The sequence below is a fragment of the Nasonia vitripennis genome, chromosome 1, assembly GCF_009193385.2.
Source record: "Nasonia vitripennis strain AsymCx chromosome 1, Nvit_psr_1.1, whole genome shotgun sequence".
Lineage (NCBI taxonomy): Eukaryota > Metazoa > Arthropoda > Insecta > Hymenoptera > Pteromalidae > Nasonia > Nasonia vitripennis.
In genome coordinates, this window is record NC_045757.1 from 3,579,831 (window position 1) to 3,597,294 (window position 17,464).

General features: G+C 45.9%; 2 protein-coding genes across 4 annotated transcripts; one reads left to right on the forward strand and one right to left on the reverse strand.

Moving 5' to 3' along the window:
• Positions 1-2,957: 2,957 nt before the first annotated feature.
• Positions 2,958-16,791, forward strand: LOC100123900. 3 transcript variants are annotated; one of them, XM_031921843.1, is made up of 7 exons: positions 2,958-3,267; positions 3,413-3,522; positions 10,803-10,880; positions 11,004-11,185; positions 11,285-11,483; positions 11,661-11,767; positions 11,847-16,791. In XM_031921843.1, the coding sequence occupies exons 2-7, from the start codon at positions 3,480-3,482 to the stop codon at positions 11,967-11,969; spliced, it is 732 nt and encodes a 243-aa protein (XP_031777703.1). In that variant the 5' UTR covers positions 2,958-3,267; positions 3,413-3,479; the 3' UTR covers positions 11,970-16,791. The 3 variants fall into 3 exon arrangements, with proteins under 3 accessions (XP_031777703.1, XP_031777702.1, XP_008203045.1); XM_031921842.1 differs by having other exon boundaries at positions 3,422-3,522; XM_008204823.3 differs by lacking the exons at positions 2,958-3,267; positions 3,413-3,522 and adding an exon at positions 10,468-10,536.
• Positions 3,938-9,217, reverse strand: LOC100123897 (trichohyalin). Its single transcript, XM_016981331.3, has 5 exons — positions 8,945-9,217; positions 6,529-6,794; positions 5,093-6,455; positions 4,542-4,758; positions 3,938-4,464 (listed from the first exon to the last, which is right to left on the reverse strand). The coding sequence occupies exons 2-5, from the start codon at positions 6,695-6,697 to the stop codon at positions 4,174-4,176; spliced, it is 2,040 nt and encodes a 679-aa protein (XP_016836820.1). The 5' UTR covers positions 6,698-6,794; positions 8,945-9,217; the 3' UTR covers positions 3,938-4,173.
• Positions 16,792-17,464: the final 673 nt, after the last annotated feature.

Below are 17,464 nucleotides of genomic sequence, written 5' to 3' on the forward strand. Positions count from 1 at the left end.
CACATACATACACAGCCACCCAATACACTTGTACATAAATATTTAACGCAAGGAGAAAAAAAAAGAAAACAATGAAAAGTGTCCCGAGCATAATGAACTAAGCGACGTGTATGTAGATTTATATACGGCGAATGTAGACTGCGATTGATATGTTATATTGAAGACAATGTGTTCAGGAAAAGCGTGCAAAGCGTGTCTCTCAGCCCTCTACGACGACGACGACGACGACGACGATTACCTCGCACTCGTGCGTTCTCGCGAGGCCTCTCCCTCTCTTTTTTTATACATGTACGAATACTACTGCGTCTCTCTTTGAGCTAAAAGAGCGGCGATACGTTATATATACTCGGTGCGCGCGCGCGATACTCCTCCGTGTGTTCATTCAAGTTTTCTATACACGCGCTATGTACTGTACATGCCCGAGACAATAAAAAAAAAAGATACGTGTGTGTCTCTTTCTCGTCGCCGCTCGTTTTCTTTCTTATATTGTACATTTTTGTTCTTCCTTCAGCGAGAAAGAGAGGAGAGAGAGGCCGCGGGGGGGGGGGAGGGGGAGGGGAAGAATTTGTACGCAGTCTCCCTCTTCCGCGCGCGCGCGCGGCGCTCGACCAGGAAACACAAAGGGTTGAGGAATATTTATACATAAATAATATATAAATACACACATATATATATATATATATATATATGTGCGTGTGTGTATGCATTCGAGCCACGCGACACGCGTGCGAGCATACACACGTATAATTTTTAAATAGCTAGCTGTATAGTGTATATTATTTTTTCAAAGTAATGCGCGTCTATATGTATATGTAATGTATGTGTAGACTCGCGTTCTCTCATACACATGTATAAGAGTTTGAGTTTGCGAGCGAGAGAAAGAGGAGAGACAGTATGTCGCACGTATGTATATGACAGGCAGCGCGCGGAGACGCAACTTTTGTGCAGTGTGCGTTTATGTGTATCGCGTTTAAATCTTAGAGGACACACGCACACACACACTAGCGAGGCGGCGCGGAATTGAGTTATACATATATATACTATTATATATATATATATGTATATATATGTATATACATTGAGTTGTACATTTAAGCCGCGGGCGCGCGCGCGCGCGCCTTCAATTTAATATATGATTCAAGCTTATATAATAAACGGGTTGTATAGAAAAGAAAAAAAAAAAAAAAAAAAATACATATAAAGCCGTTCCGACTCTTTATTTATCATTCCTTTTCCTGATCCTTCGAATATAAATTTTCAAGGAGAGCGAGAGCAGACGAGCGATTACGACTATCATTGCGCGCGGCTCGCTCGCGGGAAGAGATCGTTAGTCAACGTCAGAAGGAAGAACGGTCACACTGTGTGTGTGTGTGTGTGTGTGTGTGTGTGCAGCAGTGGATGATGACCGCGCGGAGAAGCGGCGGAGCTTTAAATGGAACGCTAAGTGCGTGTGTAAGGGGGGGAAAGGGGCTGTAACTCCCTACTTTTCCAGTATCTCCCTGTATGCGTGTTTACGGAATATTTTATCGACGAGCCCGTGTATACAAGCATAATATACAGAAGACAGCTAATTTCGTGAGAGCAGTAGAGAGAAGAAGTAGAGCAGACTCGTGATGGACGCCCGGCCGCGCGTCTCACTGCTTAAGATGCAAATTAGCCTTGCGGCGCTGCAGACACACACACACAAGTTTTTTTTCCTATCCTCGATGCTCTCCCGCCGACGAAATTGGCAAGTCTCGAGTAGGATATCCGAAGAGCGAATTTTCTTTCAATTCAATTAGCCTCTCTGGCTTAGATCTGCCGCTGTACTCGCGGAGAGAGCGAGCGCATAGTACAATGAAGCCTCGTGCAAATTCTTAATTAAATTCCGCGCTAGCTTTCTTTCCGAACTTGTAACGAGCCGCGACTCGGGCTCTGCTTCGACCGGAGCTTTTTTTTTTTTTTTTTTTTTCGAACGCTTCCCGCTCGCGGAGATCGAGTTTTACGAAAATAATTACGTTATATACATAGGAACTATAGCTATACTTGTTTGTTGCTTCAGCGGCTGCGCGAGCTCTGCGATAATACGACTGCGGAGCGGGAAAATTTTCGGATGTTTTCGGATTGTTGACTTGCGCGCCGCGGGCCTTGTGTTATTACGATATCAGTATGCATAAGAAGCTGCAGCCGCGCTAATTATGACTCATGAATGTTTAATTTCGTTGAGTCACGAGCGCGAGCTCTCGCGATTTTTTTCGAATTTTTCTATACAAACTCTCGATGTTCCGCTATAGTGTCTGCGATGTGGCGTCAGTGGATAAGGTAGGTAGCGCCTGGTTCTAGCCGCAAGGGGTAATAAGTTGGCCGGAGGTTCGCAAGTTTGACGACTGCGGGGCGCTGGCTGGAAAGCTCGACGAAAGATGGCGCAGCTTGTGTAGCGCAGTAGGGGGGGGGGCTAATTTATTCGTTATCCTACTGAAGGACCTTTTGGGGGTCGGGGAAACGTAATTTCGATGTTTGAACCTTCGCGGGCGTAACGGGGGTCGCCAGTGTGGGGGGGGGTGAGATCGAAGATGGAACGTTCTGAGATTTCGGCGGGAAACTTGCGGGATTCAAATTTTCCCTTCGATACATCCTTTCGACAAATCATCTGCATAGAAGTGCCGTTGGAGTAACAAAGAAAGCGATCAATCGGAATTACGCCTCTTTTCGCGGTGATCAACGATCGTGATCGCTCACTCGATCATTCGAATCATCCTCATCGTCGTCATCGTCGCATATCGTTGAAAAAAAGCCTTATAGCCTTCGTCGCGATCCGCAAACAAAGAAAAAAAACACACGAATTAAACGCGCGACCGAGTGTGCGCCAGCCTCTATACCATATAGCGCGTATACATACCTGTATATATATATATATATATACACACAAGTCGGCTCCTGCGCGCAGGACCTCTGCGCGCCGTGTGGCGGTCCTGGCGCTCAGTCGGTCCCGTCCTCTTTGTCAGTCGTCCTCGGTCCCTCGTCGCGAGCTCCTCAATTCGCGCACAATCGCCTCGACCGCTTTCCTCTTCCCAACGCTACACCCTACCACCCCACCGTCCATATTACGCGGAGAAGTGAAGCCAGTATATAGGGTGTCGTAGGCGCGATAATAATACACGGAAGACAGAGCTGTAGTTGTTAGGCCAGCAGTTTTCACGATGCAGCTCGGGCATCAGCTCGTCGAGCCAAACTCCGCTCGGAGGACTTTCGCCAGGACTAGCTTGATGCACTGACGGCAGCAGCCAGGTAAGCGGTATATATATACATATGGCTGTGTGGCACTGCACACACGCAAACTACTCAAAATCGCATTAGGGATAAGCCTGCATGGATGTGTATAGCGCGGATAAGCGATAACTCGAGGACACTTATACATACACGGGAAATCGAGTTTGTGCAGGAGGCGCTGGCGCTGGCGCGACGGAAGAGGAAGCGGCTGGAAGGTGGCTGCTGCAACCATGGGAAAAGGCGATAAGCGGCAGGCCGCCCAACGCAGCGATGGTGAGTCGCGCGAGAGAGATCGCCCCCTTTAAGTATATCTCTATTCTTTCGTTACTGAATTTTCGGCTCGACCGCGCGAGAGAGCAGACGACGACGCCTGTTGCGTTTTGGCAGCGCTCCTATACTTATGTTCCCCACCCCCCCCCCTCCTCCATGGTAATATCTACTTATTCTCCGATTGTTCGCGGATCTGCTGTTTGCACGCCTGGCGTGGCGCGATGTGATGTCTACGCTCTCTCTCTGTGTACATAACGTGTTCAACATGTCAGAGAAGAGCACAATGCCGCGCTATTGAATAACGCCCGCGGCGAGAGTAGATAGACGACTACCGATGCAACAAGCTGATTCGGCGGGACGCTTTTCTTATCTTGACAGCTTTTATGGACAGGAGCAAGAGAGAGAGAGAGAGAGAGAGCTTTTTTCCCCTATACACAGCGGCGCTTTATTTTTCTCTTTCCTTTTTTATCGTACACTTTTCATCTAGAATATACGCGTCGTTATACACACTTTAAAGCTAAATGTGAGCTGGCTCGCGCTTGGAATACAAAAATTAAACGTTTACGTGTAAGTAGAATTAGAATACTGTCGCAGCAACATAAAGTACATGGACGATTACTCGGAAAGATAGATATATAATTATACATGTAATATCTAGTAGTTCCTCTCCTGGCCCTTGAGGTAGAACTCGCGGATCTCCTCGTTAGCGGCGCGAACGTTGGCCACGCTGCAACGACGGTCGACGTCCCAGCTGGCGCCCGGACAGTTGGTAGCCTCGAAGCAGCGAGTTATCTTCATCGCCTGGTTGGCTGCCTGCTGCCGGTGCTGCTGACAGCAGACGACGATGGCCCAGACGCACGGTTGGGGCGACGGCACGGGCGGACGCCTCGTCACAGGGGCCGGGAACCGCGAGGCCTCGGGACCCCTACGGTTAGGACTGAAACCCTATGCGGAGAAGTAGGATGTAAGAGACGTACAGGAGAGCGTCGCAGAAGAAGCTAGCGGCGTCCTATAGCTCTTACCGGAAAATCGATGTCTTCCCCGAATCGGAGATTCAGCGCCGGCGGCGGCGTGCTGGTGCGGTTAGCGCCGGTGTCGGTCGAGCGAACAATTATCGTCGCGCTCACGGGCAGACCCTTGAGCCTCTTCAGTCGTTCCTCCTCCTTCTCCGCTTCCGATGATGGCCTACGGCTGTTCAAGCCTGCTGCCGCCGCCTCGTTTCTGCGGGACTCGAGGTACCTGCGATGGTAGAGAGAAGGAGAGGGAAAATTAGTACGATTGTCTGTTTGTGGATCATCGATTTCGCGGCAGACCGCGAGAGGACTACTACCAGTAGGTACTACTACTGGGGACGTCTTTTGTTCCGAGGAGTTTGATTATCGCGGAGTGGACGATAAAAATAGCTTCGAATTTAGCTTTGAGCGCGCTTTAAATGCTTCCTCTCTCTCTCTCTCTGCATCGAGATTTGCGGGTGGAATTTAGGTTAGGTCCGTCGCGCTTTGTTTCGGCTTTCGCCTAGCTACAACCCACTTCGCGGGGAACGACAGAAAAAAAGCTCAAAGTTATCAACAACCTTCCATCGCCCTCCTCGGGCCTGCTCTGCGGGATTGGTCGTCTGCTGCTCTCAAGAGGTGTCCTGCTGGTGACGGCGGGGTTGATGGCGGGCCAACGCGGCCGTACCGGGGAAGTCCCTCTGTGTCTCGTCCTGTTCCGGCCGGCGTCCTCGCCCTCGTGCGTCCGTCTCGTGCGCTCCTCCTCGGCCAGGCGTCGACTCTCCTCCAGGACTTGCTTCCTGCGACGCTCCTCCTCCAGACGACGCTCGTGCTCGGCTCGACGCACCTGCTCGTTCTCGCGGAGCCTCTCGGACGCCGGATCTCTGCTGCCGCTAGGGGGCACCGCGATCGGTGTGTTGCGTCGGATGTACTCCTGGAGCTTCCGCTCGTTCTCCAGCTCCTCCTGGCTCTTGGTCTGGGCTTCGGGTCGTTGAGCTGCTGGATCTACCTGCTGAGGATGATGCTGCTGTCGCTGCAGCTCGCGCTCCCGCACGAGACGGTCGTGCTCCTCCTTCTTCTTGCGCCACTCCTGCATGCGCTTCTCGTAGGTGTCGCCCTCGTCAGCCGGAGGGTTGCGCCCCCTCTGTCTCTGCTCCTCCTCGCGGCGTCTCGCGTCGAGGGCTCGTTGTCGTTCCTCCTCCTCCTCCTGTCTTCGTCTCGTTTCGTCCTCCTCGCGGATGTCGGACTGCTCGCGCCTGTCGTTATCGTTCGGTCGCTGCTGCTCCTGCTCCCGGCGTCTGGCCTCGTAATCCGCCCTTCGTCGTTCCTCCTCCTCCTGACGCCGTCTCGTTTCGTCCGCGCGATTGTCGTTCTGCCTCGGGTTCTCGCGTCGCTGTTGCTCCTCCTGCCTCCTGCGTGTCTCGCCCTCGTTGCCGGCGTCCGGACCGTCTCGCCGTTGCGTCTCCTCCGGCGTCCGTCTCATCTCGTACAGCCTCCGTCTCTGCTCCTCCTCGTCGTACCTCTGCCTGTCGCTCGGCTGGCCGTTGAACCTCCTCCTGTCGACCTTCAGCGCGGTCCTCTGTCTCGTCTCCTCCTCGGGCCCCCTCCACCTGATCGGGCCGTTGCCCGCGTCCGTCTCGATGAGTCCGGGGTTACGGTGGTGCTTCCTGTGGGGATGCAGAGCCGCTGGTCTGGCCTCCTCGTCGCTCGGCAGCATCCCCTCGTCCTCGGCGTAGCCCCACATGGGAGCCTGGCGCCTCGCGAGTTTCTTCCTCTTACCGATCACTGGCACGTCGCCGCGCTCGACTCCCCTGGTCGTCACCTCGATGTCGCCCCTCTGCAGCGGACGCCTCTCATCCTCTCGACGCTCCGGCTCCCAGAGCTCCAGCAGCTCCGTCAGCGAGACCGCCTGCCTCCGTCTCTCCAGCTCGTCCTCGTCGTGGTCTGTGAAAAATCGAAAAGTTATCCACACGTAGCAACCGGTGTATCAAGGTATAACTCTCGACCATGCACCGACCTGTAGCGACGGTCGGAAGAGTCTCGTGGCCGGCGCTGCGCCTCGTGATTCGATAGTGATTTCGCAGCGAGTATTGATCGGCAGACGGATAGGAGGTGGCGGTGGCGGTGCCGGAGAGGAGCAGCAGCAGCGCTGCCATCCCCACCATCCTCGGGATGTTCCTCGCCATGTCCTCGCGGTGACGTCGTTCGCAGCGACTACAGCTACGGTCCGTATGCGATATACTTGTTGCGACGAGGACGTCTCGGCCGCAAGTTTACAAACAGCTGCGAACAGAAAGAGCAGAAAGAGAGAGGCAGTAGTAGACTCAGCAAGTGTTTAGTTATGCGCGGGAAGGAGGCTCGGGTTCGCGCGTAATCAGAGAAAGCTCCGCAGACACACGAGGGGGAGAGAAAAGAGCAGACGACGCTGAAACGAAATCTGCCGGCTTATCGCAGAGCGCGCGCGAGTCTTATAAACTTCCTCCGTTGATTTTTCTTCTCAGCTTCGCACGCTCGCCTGTGCACACTCCGGCGCTCACTGAGCATTGTTCTGGACCGACAATGTAGAGTCTGCCAGATTAGATTAGATAGTCGGGAATATTTGCTCCGATAACACGTGCGTGTAAACCTGTACCTCAGTGTGTGTGTGAAAAAAGAGCCACCGCGGCGAGCGTGAATAGTTCGTCGGAACAGTCGACTCGGTGAATGCCTAATTAGGCAGCCTACTTTTCCACTCGCTCTCGACTCCTCTCACTCGATGTCTATATCGTTGTACGCGACGTACGCGTGTGCAGTGCACGTCGATGAGTATGAGAATATATACATACCGCTCTCGCGACACAATAAATAGCGCGCGAGTGACATAAGCCCGCGTTTATACACACACATCGATATAGGGGATAATTGCTCTCTCGCTACCCTGACGTAATGCAGCTGCCCCGCCGCCGACTGATTCACTTTTATCCCATTGAAAGACACTCGCACGTCGCTCGTAATAATAATTCCAATGCCGATTATCCGTACAGACGCATTAATATGGCCTAGGACAAAGAGGCTGAAAATCGCGCGATGCTTTTATTAATAGGCGCCACCTTATCATACGTCACTTTTCAATTAACAGCCGAGCTGAGGCTATACATATGCGAGCGTATAAATATGGAAATTGCGAGCTAGTAGCATAAGGCATCGTACATAAATTAAGGAGCCGAGAAAGAGAAGGAAGTCGCAACGCAACAAGTCATTCGAATGAGTGCTTTCGGGAGGCTGATCCTCGAGACGCCGCGGAATATTCTCCGTGTCTCTCTATCGTCCTCGGCGGTGCGCGCGACGCTTCGCGTATATAAATCGACCCACTATGAGAGCTTCTCTCTCTCTCTCCGCGCTTATATATTCTCCGCACGTATTATGCCGAAGGGGTGAACGCGAGCTGAGCCCGAAATTCGCATGTAATACTTAGTCGAGCCGAGGATTATAATTCGAGGATTTAAAATAGACGATTAATTTTGCACCTTCGCGCAACTCCCTTTTATATCATCGAGACTCGTAATATTGCCTCTGGATGGAAAACAAAAATAACGGCTATTGTCGTAAAAATGCCCGAGCCCAAGCGCGGAGATGACGATTATAAAACCCGAGCCTACACTTATTCAGAGAGCCGCGGTGAAAACAAATATCCAAGGTCCCTACTATATACATAGCGGTATTATTCGAACCGGCCGCGTCGAGATTTCGGCGTATCCACCTGCGTTATATGCGCTAATAATAATGAGTCAGAGAAAAAAACCAGCGTAACAATAGCGCAGTCGAGAGAGAAAGAGGAAAACCCAGTTATAACAACAACGCGGAAAAATGATCCCAACTATAACGTCTCTGTGTGTGTGTGTGTACGTTCTAAAAATACACGTGTATTATCGGAGACGCGCGAAAAAATTTGGAATTCCAAGCTCGCGGCTTTAGAGCCGTTTTCGAAAGAAGCGAGAGAGAGAGAGAGAGAGAGTCGTCGTGTCGCTTCTCTCCTCTCTGCATACAATGGAGGTAAAAAATATCGAGAATAGCCCGTAAAGATCGTCGTACGGAGAAAGGTATATACACACAGACACACATAAGCGCATATAGCACAAAGAGCCTCCGTAAGAGAGCGATTAGAGATGCGCTTGCAAAAAGCCCCGAGAGAGAGAGAGAGATGGAAAGCCGAGATAGATATTATATGAGCGCTCGTCTTTATTTAGATTCGTACATACGCGCCGCTAATCGCTTGCGAAACCGACTTTGAATCTACGCGCGCTGCACTAGTTCTCTATGATAAAAAGAATATTGTTTCGCTTAAAAAAAAAAAATAATAATAATAAAAAACAATAAATAAATAACGCGAGATATTCGGAGAAATTCATAAGCCTGCGCGCGAGTTAAGGATCATTAGGCGTGTATATACTTACTGCGCCGTCCGTTAGACGCTGCTCTAGGCCTGCACTTATCCGAGCGGTGCTGCTCCTTCACTTCCGCGTGTGTCTCTTCTCCTCGTAGTCGTTCCTTCTCTCATCTGCGCTTGAACCGTTTGCACTCCTATATAAATTCAGTTATACACTGAAGCTTGGTCGAGTGAAAAAATTGAGCTTTCGATAGAAAAAAACGGCGGGAAATTTGAAAATCCGTCGCTCCGCTAACCAACAGGAGAATCAGCGATCGCGGGGCATCTCCTCGCTGTTTATAAGCGCGCGCGCGCTACTCGTCGTCGGTCTAGCAGCTATACTGTACTCTCTCTCTCTCTCTCTCTCTCTCTCTCTCTCTCTCTTTCTCTCTTACGCGGTTGCTCCTGATCCCCTCCTTGGCACATCGGCATCTCCCACTTCTTTTCTTAGAGCCGCTTACACACCGACTGCCGCTGCGGAGCTTATTCGCGACGTATCGCGAAGGTGAGACCTATAGTCATATAAAGTTGTATTATTGCCGGACCAATGCTATATGCGATCGGGTCTGATCGTATCCGGGCACTATCTACTTATCGACAGCGCGCGCGCATTGACATTCGTCTCGGCATCGGGCAATTAGCGGGCGAGCTTTTGCGGCTTCCGCCGCTTCTACGAGAATAGACGTACATTTAACAGATGCACCAAGCGCACTACTACTCCTTATCTACATCGAGTTTTCATTCGTCTCTGAGCGCGAGTCGGTAATCGGATTTCGCGGTTCGCCGCCGCTGTGTGTGCTTTTTCTCTCTCTCTCTCTCTCTCTCTCTCTTACTCGCTATATAGGCTCCGTGTATGTGTGGGAGCTTTTTCAGCTTATTTTAATCAACTCCGATCCAGATGCAAGCGCTCGAGGGCGGGGTAATTGCGAGACGATGAGGAGGATGATTCACATCGCGGAATCGAGGCAATTTCTTCAATGTGTAACATCGAGGCCGTGATTTTTCTCGCTGCGCGATATGTACACCTTTCGATGATTGATGGAAAAAACAAAGAATTCGACGCGCCGTGTGTTTTTATCCGTCAGCTGCGATGATATAATAGCTGTGTAATCTGCGCGCGATTGTTTAGCATTTAGATGATAGAGAGAGAGAGAGAGAGAGACAATTACGCCTTTGCGAGAGATCATAGCCAGTTATAGTTATTGCTCAGACTAATGTGTATCAGGCGTCGCTCCGTGTGTAATCCGCTTGAATTTCGAAAAAAAAAAAAAAATCGATAAATAATTGAATAAAAAATAGAAAATTCAGCGGAGATAGCCACATGCGCCGCTGTCGTCGGCTCGCAACGAACGAATCGAGCCCGACAACACCTCTCTCTTTCTCTGCTCTCTCGCGGGAGCATATCACAAAGAGCCAGGCGTCTCTTCGTTATATGCCGGTCGATATACGTTTGAGCGTCCGGCCATCCGTGTGTCGAGTCGCGCGACGATACGTGTATACAGGGCTAGACACAGGGGTCGAAAAAATACACGAGACGAGAGAGCAACAGTAGCGCACGATCGGCCAGTACAGCTCTGGCGTCAGCAGCCGCTCTTATGAGGAACTCGGTCATCGTGAGAAGTTAGTGCGTTTCGTGCATTACCGGCCTAAAACAGTCTTCCTGTCTGTCTCCGGATGTGCAGCTACGTGTATAGAACACACGGAGTCGTTATCGCGGGGGAAGCAACACGTAGTTGCTGGCGACCCGCCAGCGACGCTCTATGCTCTCTCTCTCTCTCTCAGGGAGTTTATAAGCTCTCAATGGGACTACGCGAGAGAGAAAGAGAGAGTTACACACGAGGCTCGTTATACGCGCTATATTCGATCATTCTTCTTTTGGCTTTCAGCGAGCACGAACCTCGTCGGCAAATTCACCCAGAGCGTGCGCAGGATCGTCCAGGACGTCAAGGACGAGGGCACCGCCAGTGAGTATATATTACATTGTTTTTTTTTTTTGTTTTTTTTTGTTTCAAGAGCTTCTTCAAACTTCTCGCGTGTGCGAATTTTCTTTCATTTTCTCTAACGCGCGCACACACGCGCGTTCGCAGGCGGACAGACGAAGGAGGAGGTAATCGAGACGAACGAGCGACTGAGGGCGGTGAGGATTCGGCTGGACGGCAGTTACGAGACTGCCAAACGCGCCCTGGTCGAGCTCATGCGCAAGTACACCGACAGCAAGCAGGTGCGCAACGTATTCGAGCGCTACAGCCTACTCAAGCTCATGATCAAGGTTTCCTCCCGCACCTCTATAATTATCGTCTATTACTGGCAAATATCGCTAACCTTATTGCTATTATCATTGTTATTATTGTTGTCGTTGTCGTTAAAGGACGTGATAAAACTGGAGACGCAGTACTGGACGCTGGTGGACATACCGCGGCAGGAGAAGCAGGAGACGGTGCCGGCCTTTGTCCTGCGCGCCTGCACCATCATGGAGAAGAGCCACAAGAGCGGCGAGGGCGTGAAAACCTCCGCGCGACTCGCCGAGGAAGCCGAGAGCAAGCGCGAGCGCATCGAGCGACTCGAGAGTACGATTTATATATATATACACACACACATTTTACTTCCTTTTTACGCTCAAAGTTCGGAGGATCTGGATCATTGCTGGATATTCTATCGCATAAGCTCGCTCTTTCTCTGTCTCTCCCAGAGAAATAACTGTACTTGTTTTACTACTTATACATAGTAACAATGTTGCTCCGCAGACATGACGACAGCCCAGATCGAGGCGGAGAACACGCAGATGACCAACGACCTCTACAGACTGCTCAAGAAGTACACCGGCCTGAGAAACCTCATCCGGGACCTCAAGGTAACTCGAATTTAATTATATTCAGCTCGTGTAAGGTTTAACTGACATGCTCACCCTCACTGGCGCCACCTACATACAGGAGGAATACAACAGTTCCAAGGTCTACCCCATAGTCCCCCGCTACACGATGCTCAAGGACATGATCAAGGACATAATGCACAACCCGGACTACATGGAGGTCTGCCACGAGGTCGACGCATAACCGCGGCGAAGCATCATGCACTCCCTCAACCAGCGAGCCTCGCCGCGCGCCACCTAGCGTCGCGCCTAACTCGCTCACCTCTATACGCAATTGACACACACACACACACGCGCGCGCGTGCGCGCGCACAGTATATTATTATATACCAATTTCTGATTTCGATCGGAATAGCCGCTTTCACGTCGAGACACAAAAATAAAGGCGCAGCCTCCGAATGCGGTGCGAGGCTCCGTATCAGTAGTAGGCCGCGTATAAAATACTATAATACTTTTTTCCGGATGAGCCGTGCAGTATCGCACGATTTCTCACACGCGAGTATACTTCTAGTCAGCAGAGTTACGGATTTTAGAGTATCGTCGTAGGGTCATATCTTTGATTCAATATATCATTAGTATATTTATGAATGTGCCATTTTATGCCAAAGTGCTCGGATACTGCAGAGAGAGACGAGGTATATATATAGCATACATGTAGCAGTCATTTCGCTTCGTATTTTTAATTCCCGAATCGGTTTTTTAGTGGGATGGGGATATACGCGGTGCCCGCGAGTTCCTACTATTAATACGGTCTTACGTATAGAATTAACAAAGATTTATCGTCACGGGACATATTCTCGCGCGGGTTATGTAGTTCGTTAAGGCACTTATGGAACACACGCTTTTCAGCTGACTTTGATTCGCTCGATATATTCTCGCGGGAGATATATATTCGGTTATCATTGCCGTGGAAATTCTTCGTTATACAATATGGAGAAAAGAGACGTGTGCCATTTTTCACTGATACGTGGTACCCGCCTTGGACACGGAACCATAATATATAAATATATAAATATATATTTATCAATGTTGAGCGTCGTTTAATACTTTTCATATATCTATAAGTATATACATATCGCAAAGTTTATAATATAAATCGCTAGTATACGTAATATGTATATCGAAAGAGCCAGCAAAATGATACACAAGGTCAGCGACAGAGATGGAAGGCTATGGAAGCTACTATACGAGTCCCCCGAGTGTATTGGAAAGAAAATTTTAAGCAAAAGCGCGCATATATGCAACACTTCATTTTTACTGCGATGTAAAACGAGCAATAATCAGTATTTATAAGACACGTATATTTCATATAGCACTTGTATCTTTTTTATTCGCGCGTTCCAAACACACACACACACACACACAAATAGCAGGAAATAATTACTAAATTTCGAATAGACTTCATTTTTTAACAACGTGATATAACAGCCGCATATACGCATTATTATATACATACACGATGAGATCGTTCGAAAATTCAGTAACTATTTGATTCCGTGGCACGAATACAAGGAAATAGCGAGAGACAATTTATTGATTATATATTCTTGCGCAGAGAGCCTTTTTAAAACTGTGTGTGCAGAGCCGCATATACAATATATCGAAGCGTTTTTATGCCGTTTGCAGTAATATAAACTATATTTGAAGAAAAGAGGATATATTATATTTCAAACCAATTACTAATCGCGAGCGTCGTACGCGAGAAGCGAAAAATAATACGAGAATATGAAATGCGATTAATTGCATCAGCGCATTATTTTGTACCGTCGTTTATTTTTATGAAATTTTTAAATCTGTTATGACTATTAAGCTGACAAGTGTGCACGTGGAAATGAGCCTATTTCGACGCAGACAAACAAATATTATATCGTACGTATTATAGCTTTTAAATATATATATATTATATATATATATATATATATATATATATAACTAAGGAAAAGAGACCGCGCGACTATCGATGCGAGCAAAACACAAGCCGATCAGAGGAAGAATATACGTACATCGGATATGTCGCGCTGCAGCATCGCAGTATAGAGATTGTGTACAACTCCTCAACACGACCAATTTATACGGGAAAACCGGGACAGAAGGACGCGTCATGGATCACTTATATTGCGCAAGGCTGATCCGAAAGAGCATATATCGCTCGCGGTAATTTATTATATAGATTCCTTCTCTCTGTCTCTATTATGCTTTCATTGACTCTCCTTCTATACCTCTATATTATATATAGGACACTGCGGTGTAGAGAAAATAATTGACATTTTAGATTTACAATTATTAAAAAAGGTAAAGTTCAGTTAATTCATTGTAAGAATTTTAACCAAGGACTCGGTGAGTCGCGCTATGCATATAGTTATGTACACAGACACGTATCTTCTCTCTCTCTCTCTCTCTCTCTCTCACTCTCTTTCATTATATTTATGTAATGTTATGCCGATCGATCAGTATTGGTCACTGCGCATTGTTAACGTTTAGCAGTCGTACGTACACGTAGAGGATATAAAGCGAGGAAATTATTCTACCCGGTTTTTCTCACTATAAACACTATATGAATGTAAAGGAGATTTAATTATAGTTATAATTAATAATAATAATCGACATATTATGATATTTAAGTATCACAAGGTAAAGTACCCAGTCATGGATCGCCGCAGCGCAGGTGATCCGTCTCTATTGGTGCCTCCTTCTTGTAACCACGTCGAAAATTAAAAAAAAAAATAATTAATTAAATACAAACCTATCGTAATAGCAAATTACTTGATGCAATGACCTTGAATTGAAAAAAAAAAAATAGTTGGTGTGCTCGCCTTTTTCATGAAACTAGGAGAGTGCCAAATAGATTCGAAAGTTTATATTAGAATTATACGATTATATATTATATGAAGTAATTAAATATAGAGCATTTGACATATTGCGAGTTTATGTGGAAATATATTACGTATGAGAAAAGTCGAAAATGTTGTTAGTTTTGACGAATTTGTGACTCGGCGCTGTGTAGCTGCTTCTGTTGTCGTTATAGCGTTTGGTTATATAGCGAGTATATATGAAATTTGTTTGAAACACACGCACAGCCTTAATTATGATATTTGCGGTATTCGGTTTAAACAATTGTACAATTTACATATATTACATCTGCACAACGTACCTCTTAAAGTTATCTGTAACCCGCAATGGAATAGCAGCTGATATAACATTCTAAAGATTTTTAAATAATCGTGGAGTTAACTATTAAGCTACGATAAAAAAAAGAAAAATAAGCCCGATTGTCCGCTTACGACGCAAAGTATGTTGAGTAAGAAGAATTATTATACCTGCAGATAATTAGTGTCATTCGTCACATTGTGATTCGAATTTTCCGTTCGAGTATACGCGAAATTCAACAATTTTTCTTTACACATTCTGTAGTCGAAAATTAACTAAAAATGCTGAGCTTACAAGTCAAAGTTATTACCATATATCATAGAAATAATAAGAATAAATGTCGTGTCTAAAGTGGATAAGATTTGACCAATCTATTTGTCTAAATAATAAATGTATAACCGAAATTCGTACATTATTACAATGACTACATGTCGTCGCTCTTTACTCGACATATTCTAGTAGTAATTCTCGATTTTTTAAATACACACACGCACACAACTCAAGTCACACAAAAGATTTATGAATACATAAGACAAAGTACCACAAGCTAAGATATCTACCATCAAATGTATATTTTACGGAAAAGTTTATCTCTATATTATATCTATATACTACATCTGCAACAGCTATATATATATATATATATATATATCACAAAAAGGGGGGGAGATAACATCGATTCGTCTTCCCTTCCTTTTTCTGGGAGTTTCAAATTTACAATAAATTTCGTGTACTTATATCGTAGTGGTGAAAATTAGCATAAATATAAATAATTTATTAGCAGATATATATATATATATATATATATATATATATATATATATATATATTTTAACGTTAATAAAATGTATGATCAGTTTCATGCGTAAACTATGTACTGTTACGAGGCAATTCGTACAAGATCTGCTAACTTGTTTTCAAACTCTCAAAACAAGCCAATACTTGTTCCAAAAACAATAATATCGATATTATATTCAGAATCTTCGTATAGTATAAAAATCTCAATAAGACTAATTGAACTGTAGCAAATTTTACAAAAATCTCTTTGTTATAATTAAACCAAAGCAATAAAAACTGATCTCAGGCCGTAAACGAGTACTGGATCATGTGAAGCACTGTAGCGGTAGATTAATCTTATTATTAGTCATGCTACTATTATTACCATAGAACATGTGCTAGATTTAGATAAACTTTTATTGTCATTCACCGTGAAGGGAAGAAGAAGAAAAATTATAGCATCTACGTCTGGGATCTAAATTATTTTTCATGAAAAAATGAATCAGAGGACAAACGCGCACTGCAGCGAGTCCCAATGAAAATTCAGCAAACGTTTTTATGACATTTTCCATGATGAAAAGTTATTTTACAAAAGATGAGCCGAAGTATCAAAAAGAAAAAACTGATGTGTATCGATGGCAATATATATTTTTATTTGCCTGACCCGAAAATGCATGTTCCATTGTCGTAAATTAGCATACGACGCGCCACATAGAAAAATATCAACGACAATGGGCAATGCTTCCGGAATATATTTATGAAATTCTTATACATATAGGAGGTATTGTTGTTTTTAAATCGTTCAACAAAAATTAAACTGCCAAAAGATGTATTTGTAACCACCGACAGAAGCTTTTAAATTGAAATCGTTTACGAGGATGTATGTAAATTTTTTAAAAGTGTTATACGTTTTTTATGCTTCGTTACTGCTTCCATTAAAAATCATGATTTACGCCTAATGTACAATGAATTCGATGATATTTTGACGTTGATTCCGCATTGAAAATGATTTGTATTAAGGATCAAAATTTATTGTATTTTTTGTATACGATCCACAAATAAAACATATTACTAAAACATCACCGACGAGTCGACTTTATTACATGCCAATAAATAAAAGAAAAACGGGTGTACAGAGGCGAAATAAACAAGACAGGTATGGTTTTATTTTTTTTTTTTATCGCCAGGCCGATTCACAGAAAGCATCGGCGTTTCTTTATTACGAGTATTTCAATTTCTATTAATATATAATATATAATTATATAATATATGTAGCCATAATAATCTTCAATAATGTAATAAATGATCGTCTTTCATAATGCATTAGAGAGTACAAATGAAGGTCGACGAAATAGTCAATGGATCTCGAAGGCGGCTGGTGTGTTATTTATTTATTTTTCATTTCTTTTTTTACGTAAGCAGCCCGGTACCAGTATCTACGCCCCATCGCATCTTCATCATCGCCTCGCGCAGTCTCATCCAAAAATGTATCGTCTAAAAAACACCTGCTTAAGCGCTAAATAAAATTAATACATACGATTCAGCGGCAAAGCGCGACGCGCACGCGCGCGATGGCTTGGCCACCGCGGCTGTCGTCTCGATCGACAAAACGGGCAACAAATTCGATAATTATAGTTTTTTTTTTTTTTATCATCACCATCATCATCCGACGCTTATATAAATTCTCCATTATTTTGCTCGGTTCGTAAGCCAGCCGACGTACGTTGCAGAAGCACTTTTTTTCCTTTTTGGATT

Coding starts and splice junctions, on each gene's coding strand:
- LOC100123900 (XM_031921843.1), top strand. CDS start 3,480: ATGGGAAAAGGCGATAAGCGGCAGGCCGCCCAACGCAGCGATG. Junction 3,523..10,802: donor GGCCGCCCAACGCAGCGATG/GTGAGTCGCGCG, acceptor TTTGGCTTTCAG/CGAGCACGAACCTCGTCGGC. Junction 11,484..11,660: donor GCGCATCGAGCGACTCGAGA/GTACGATTTATA, acceptor GTTGCTCCGCAG/ACATGACGACAGCCCAGATC.
- LOC100123897 (XM_016981331.3), bottom strand. CDS start 6,697: ATGGCGAGGAACATCCCGAGGATGGTGGGGATGGCAGCGCTGCTGCTG. Junction 6,456..6,528: donor TCTTCCGACCGTCGCTACAG/GTCGGTGCATGG, acceptor GATTTTTCACAG/ACCACGACGAGGACGAGCTG. Junction 4,759..5,092: donor CCCGAGGAGGGCGATGGAAG/GTTGTTGATAAC, acceptor CTACCATCGCAG/GTACCTCGAGTCCCGCAGAA.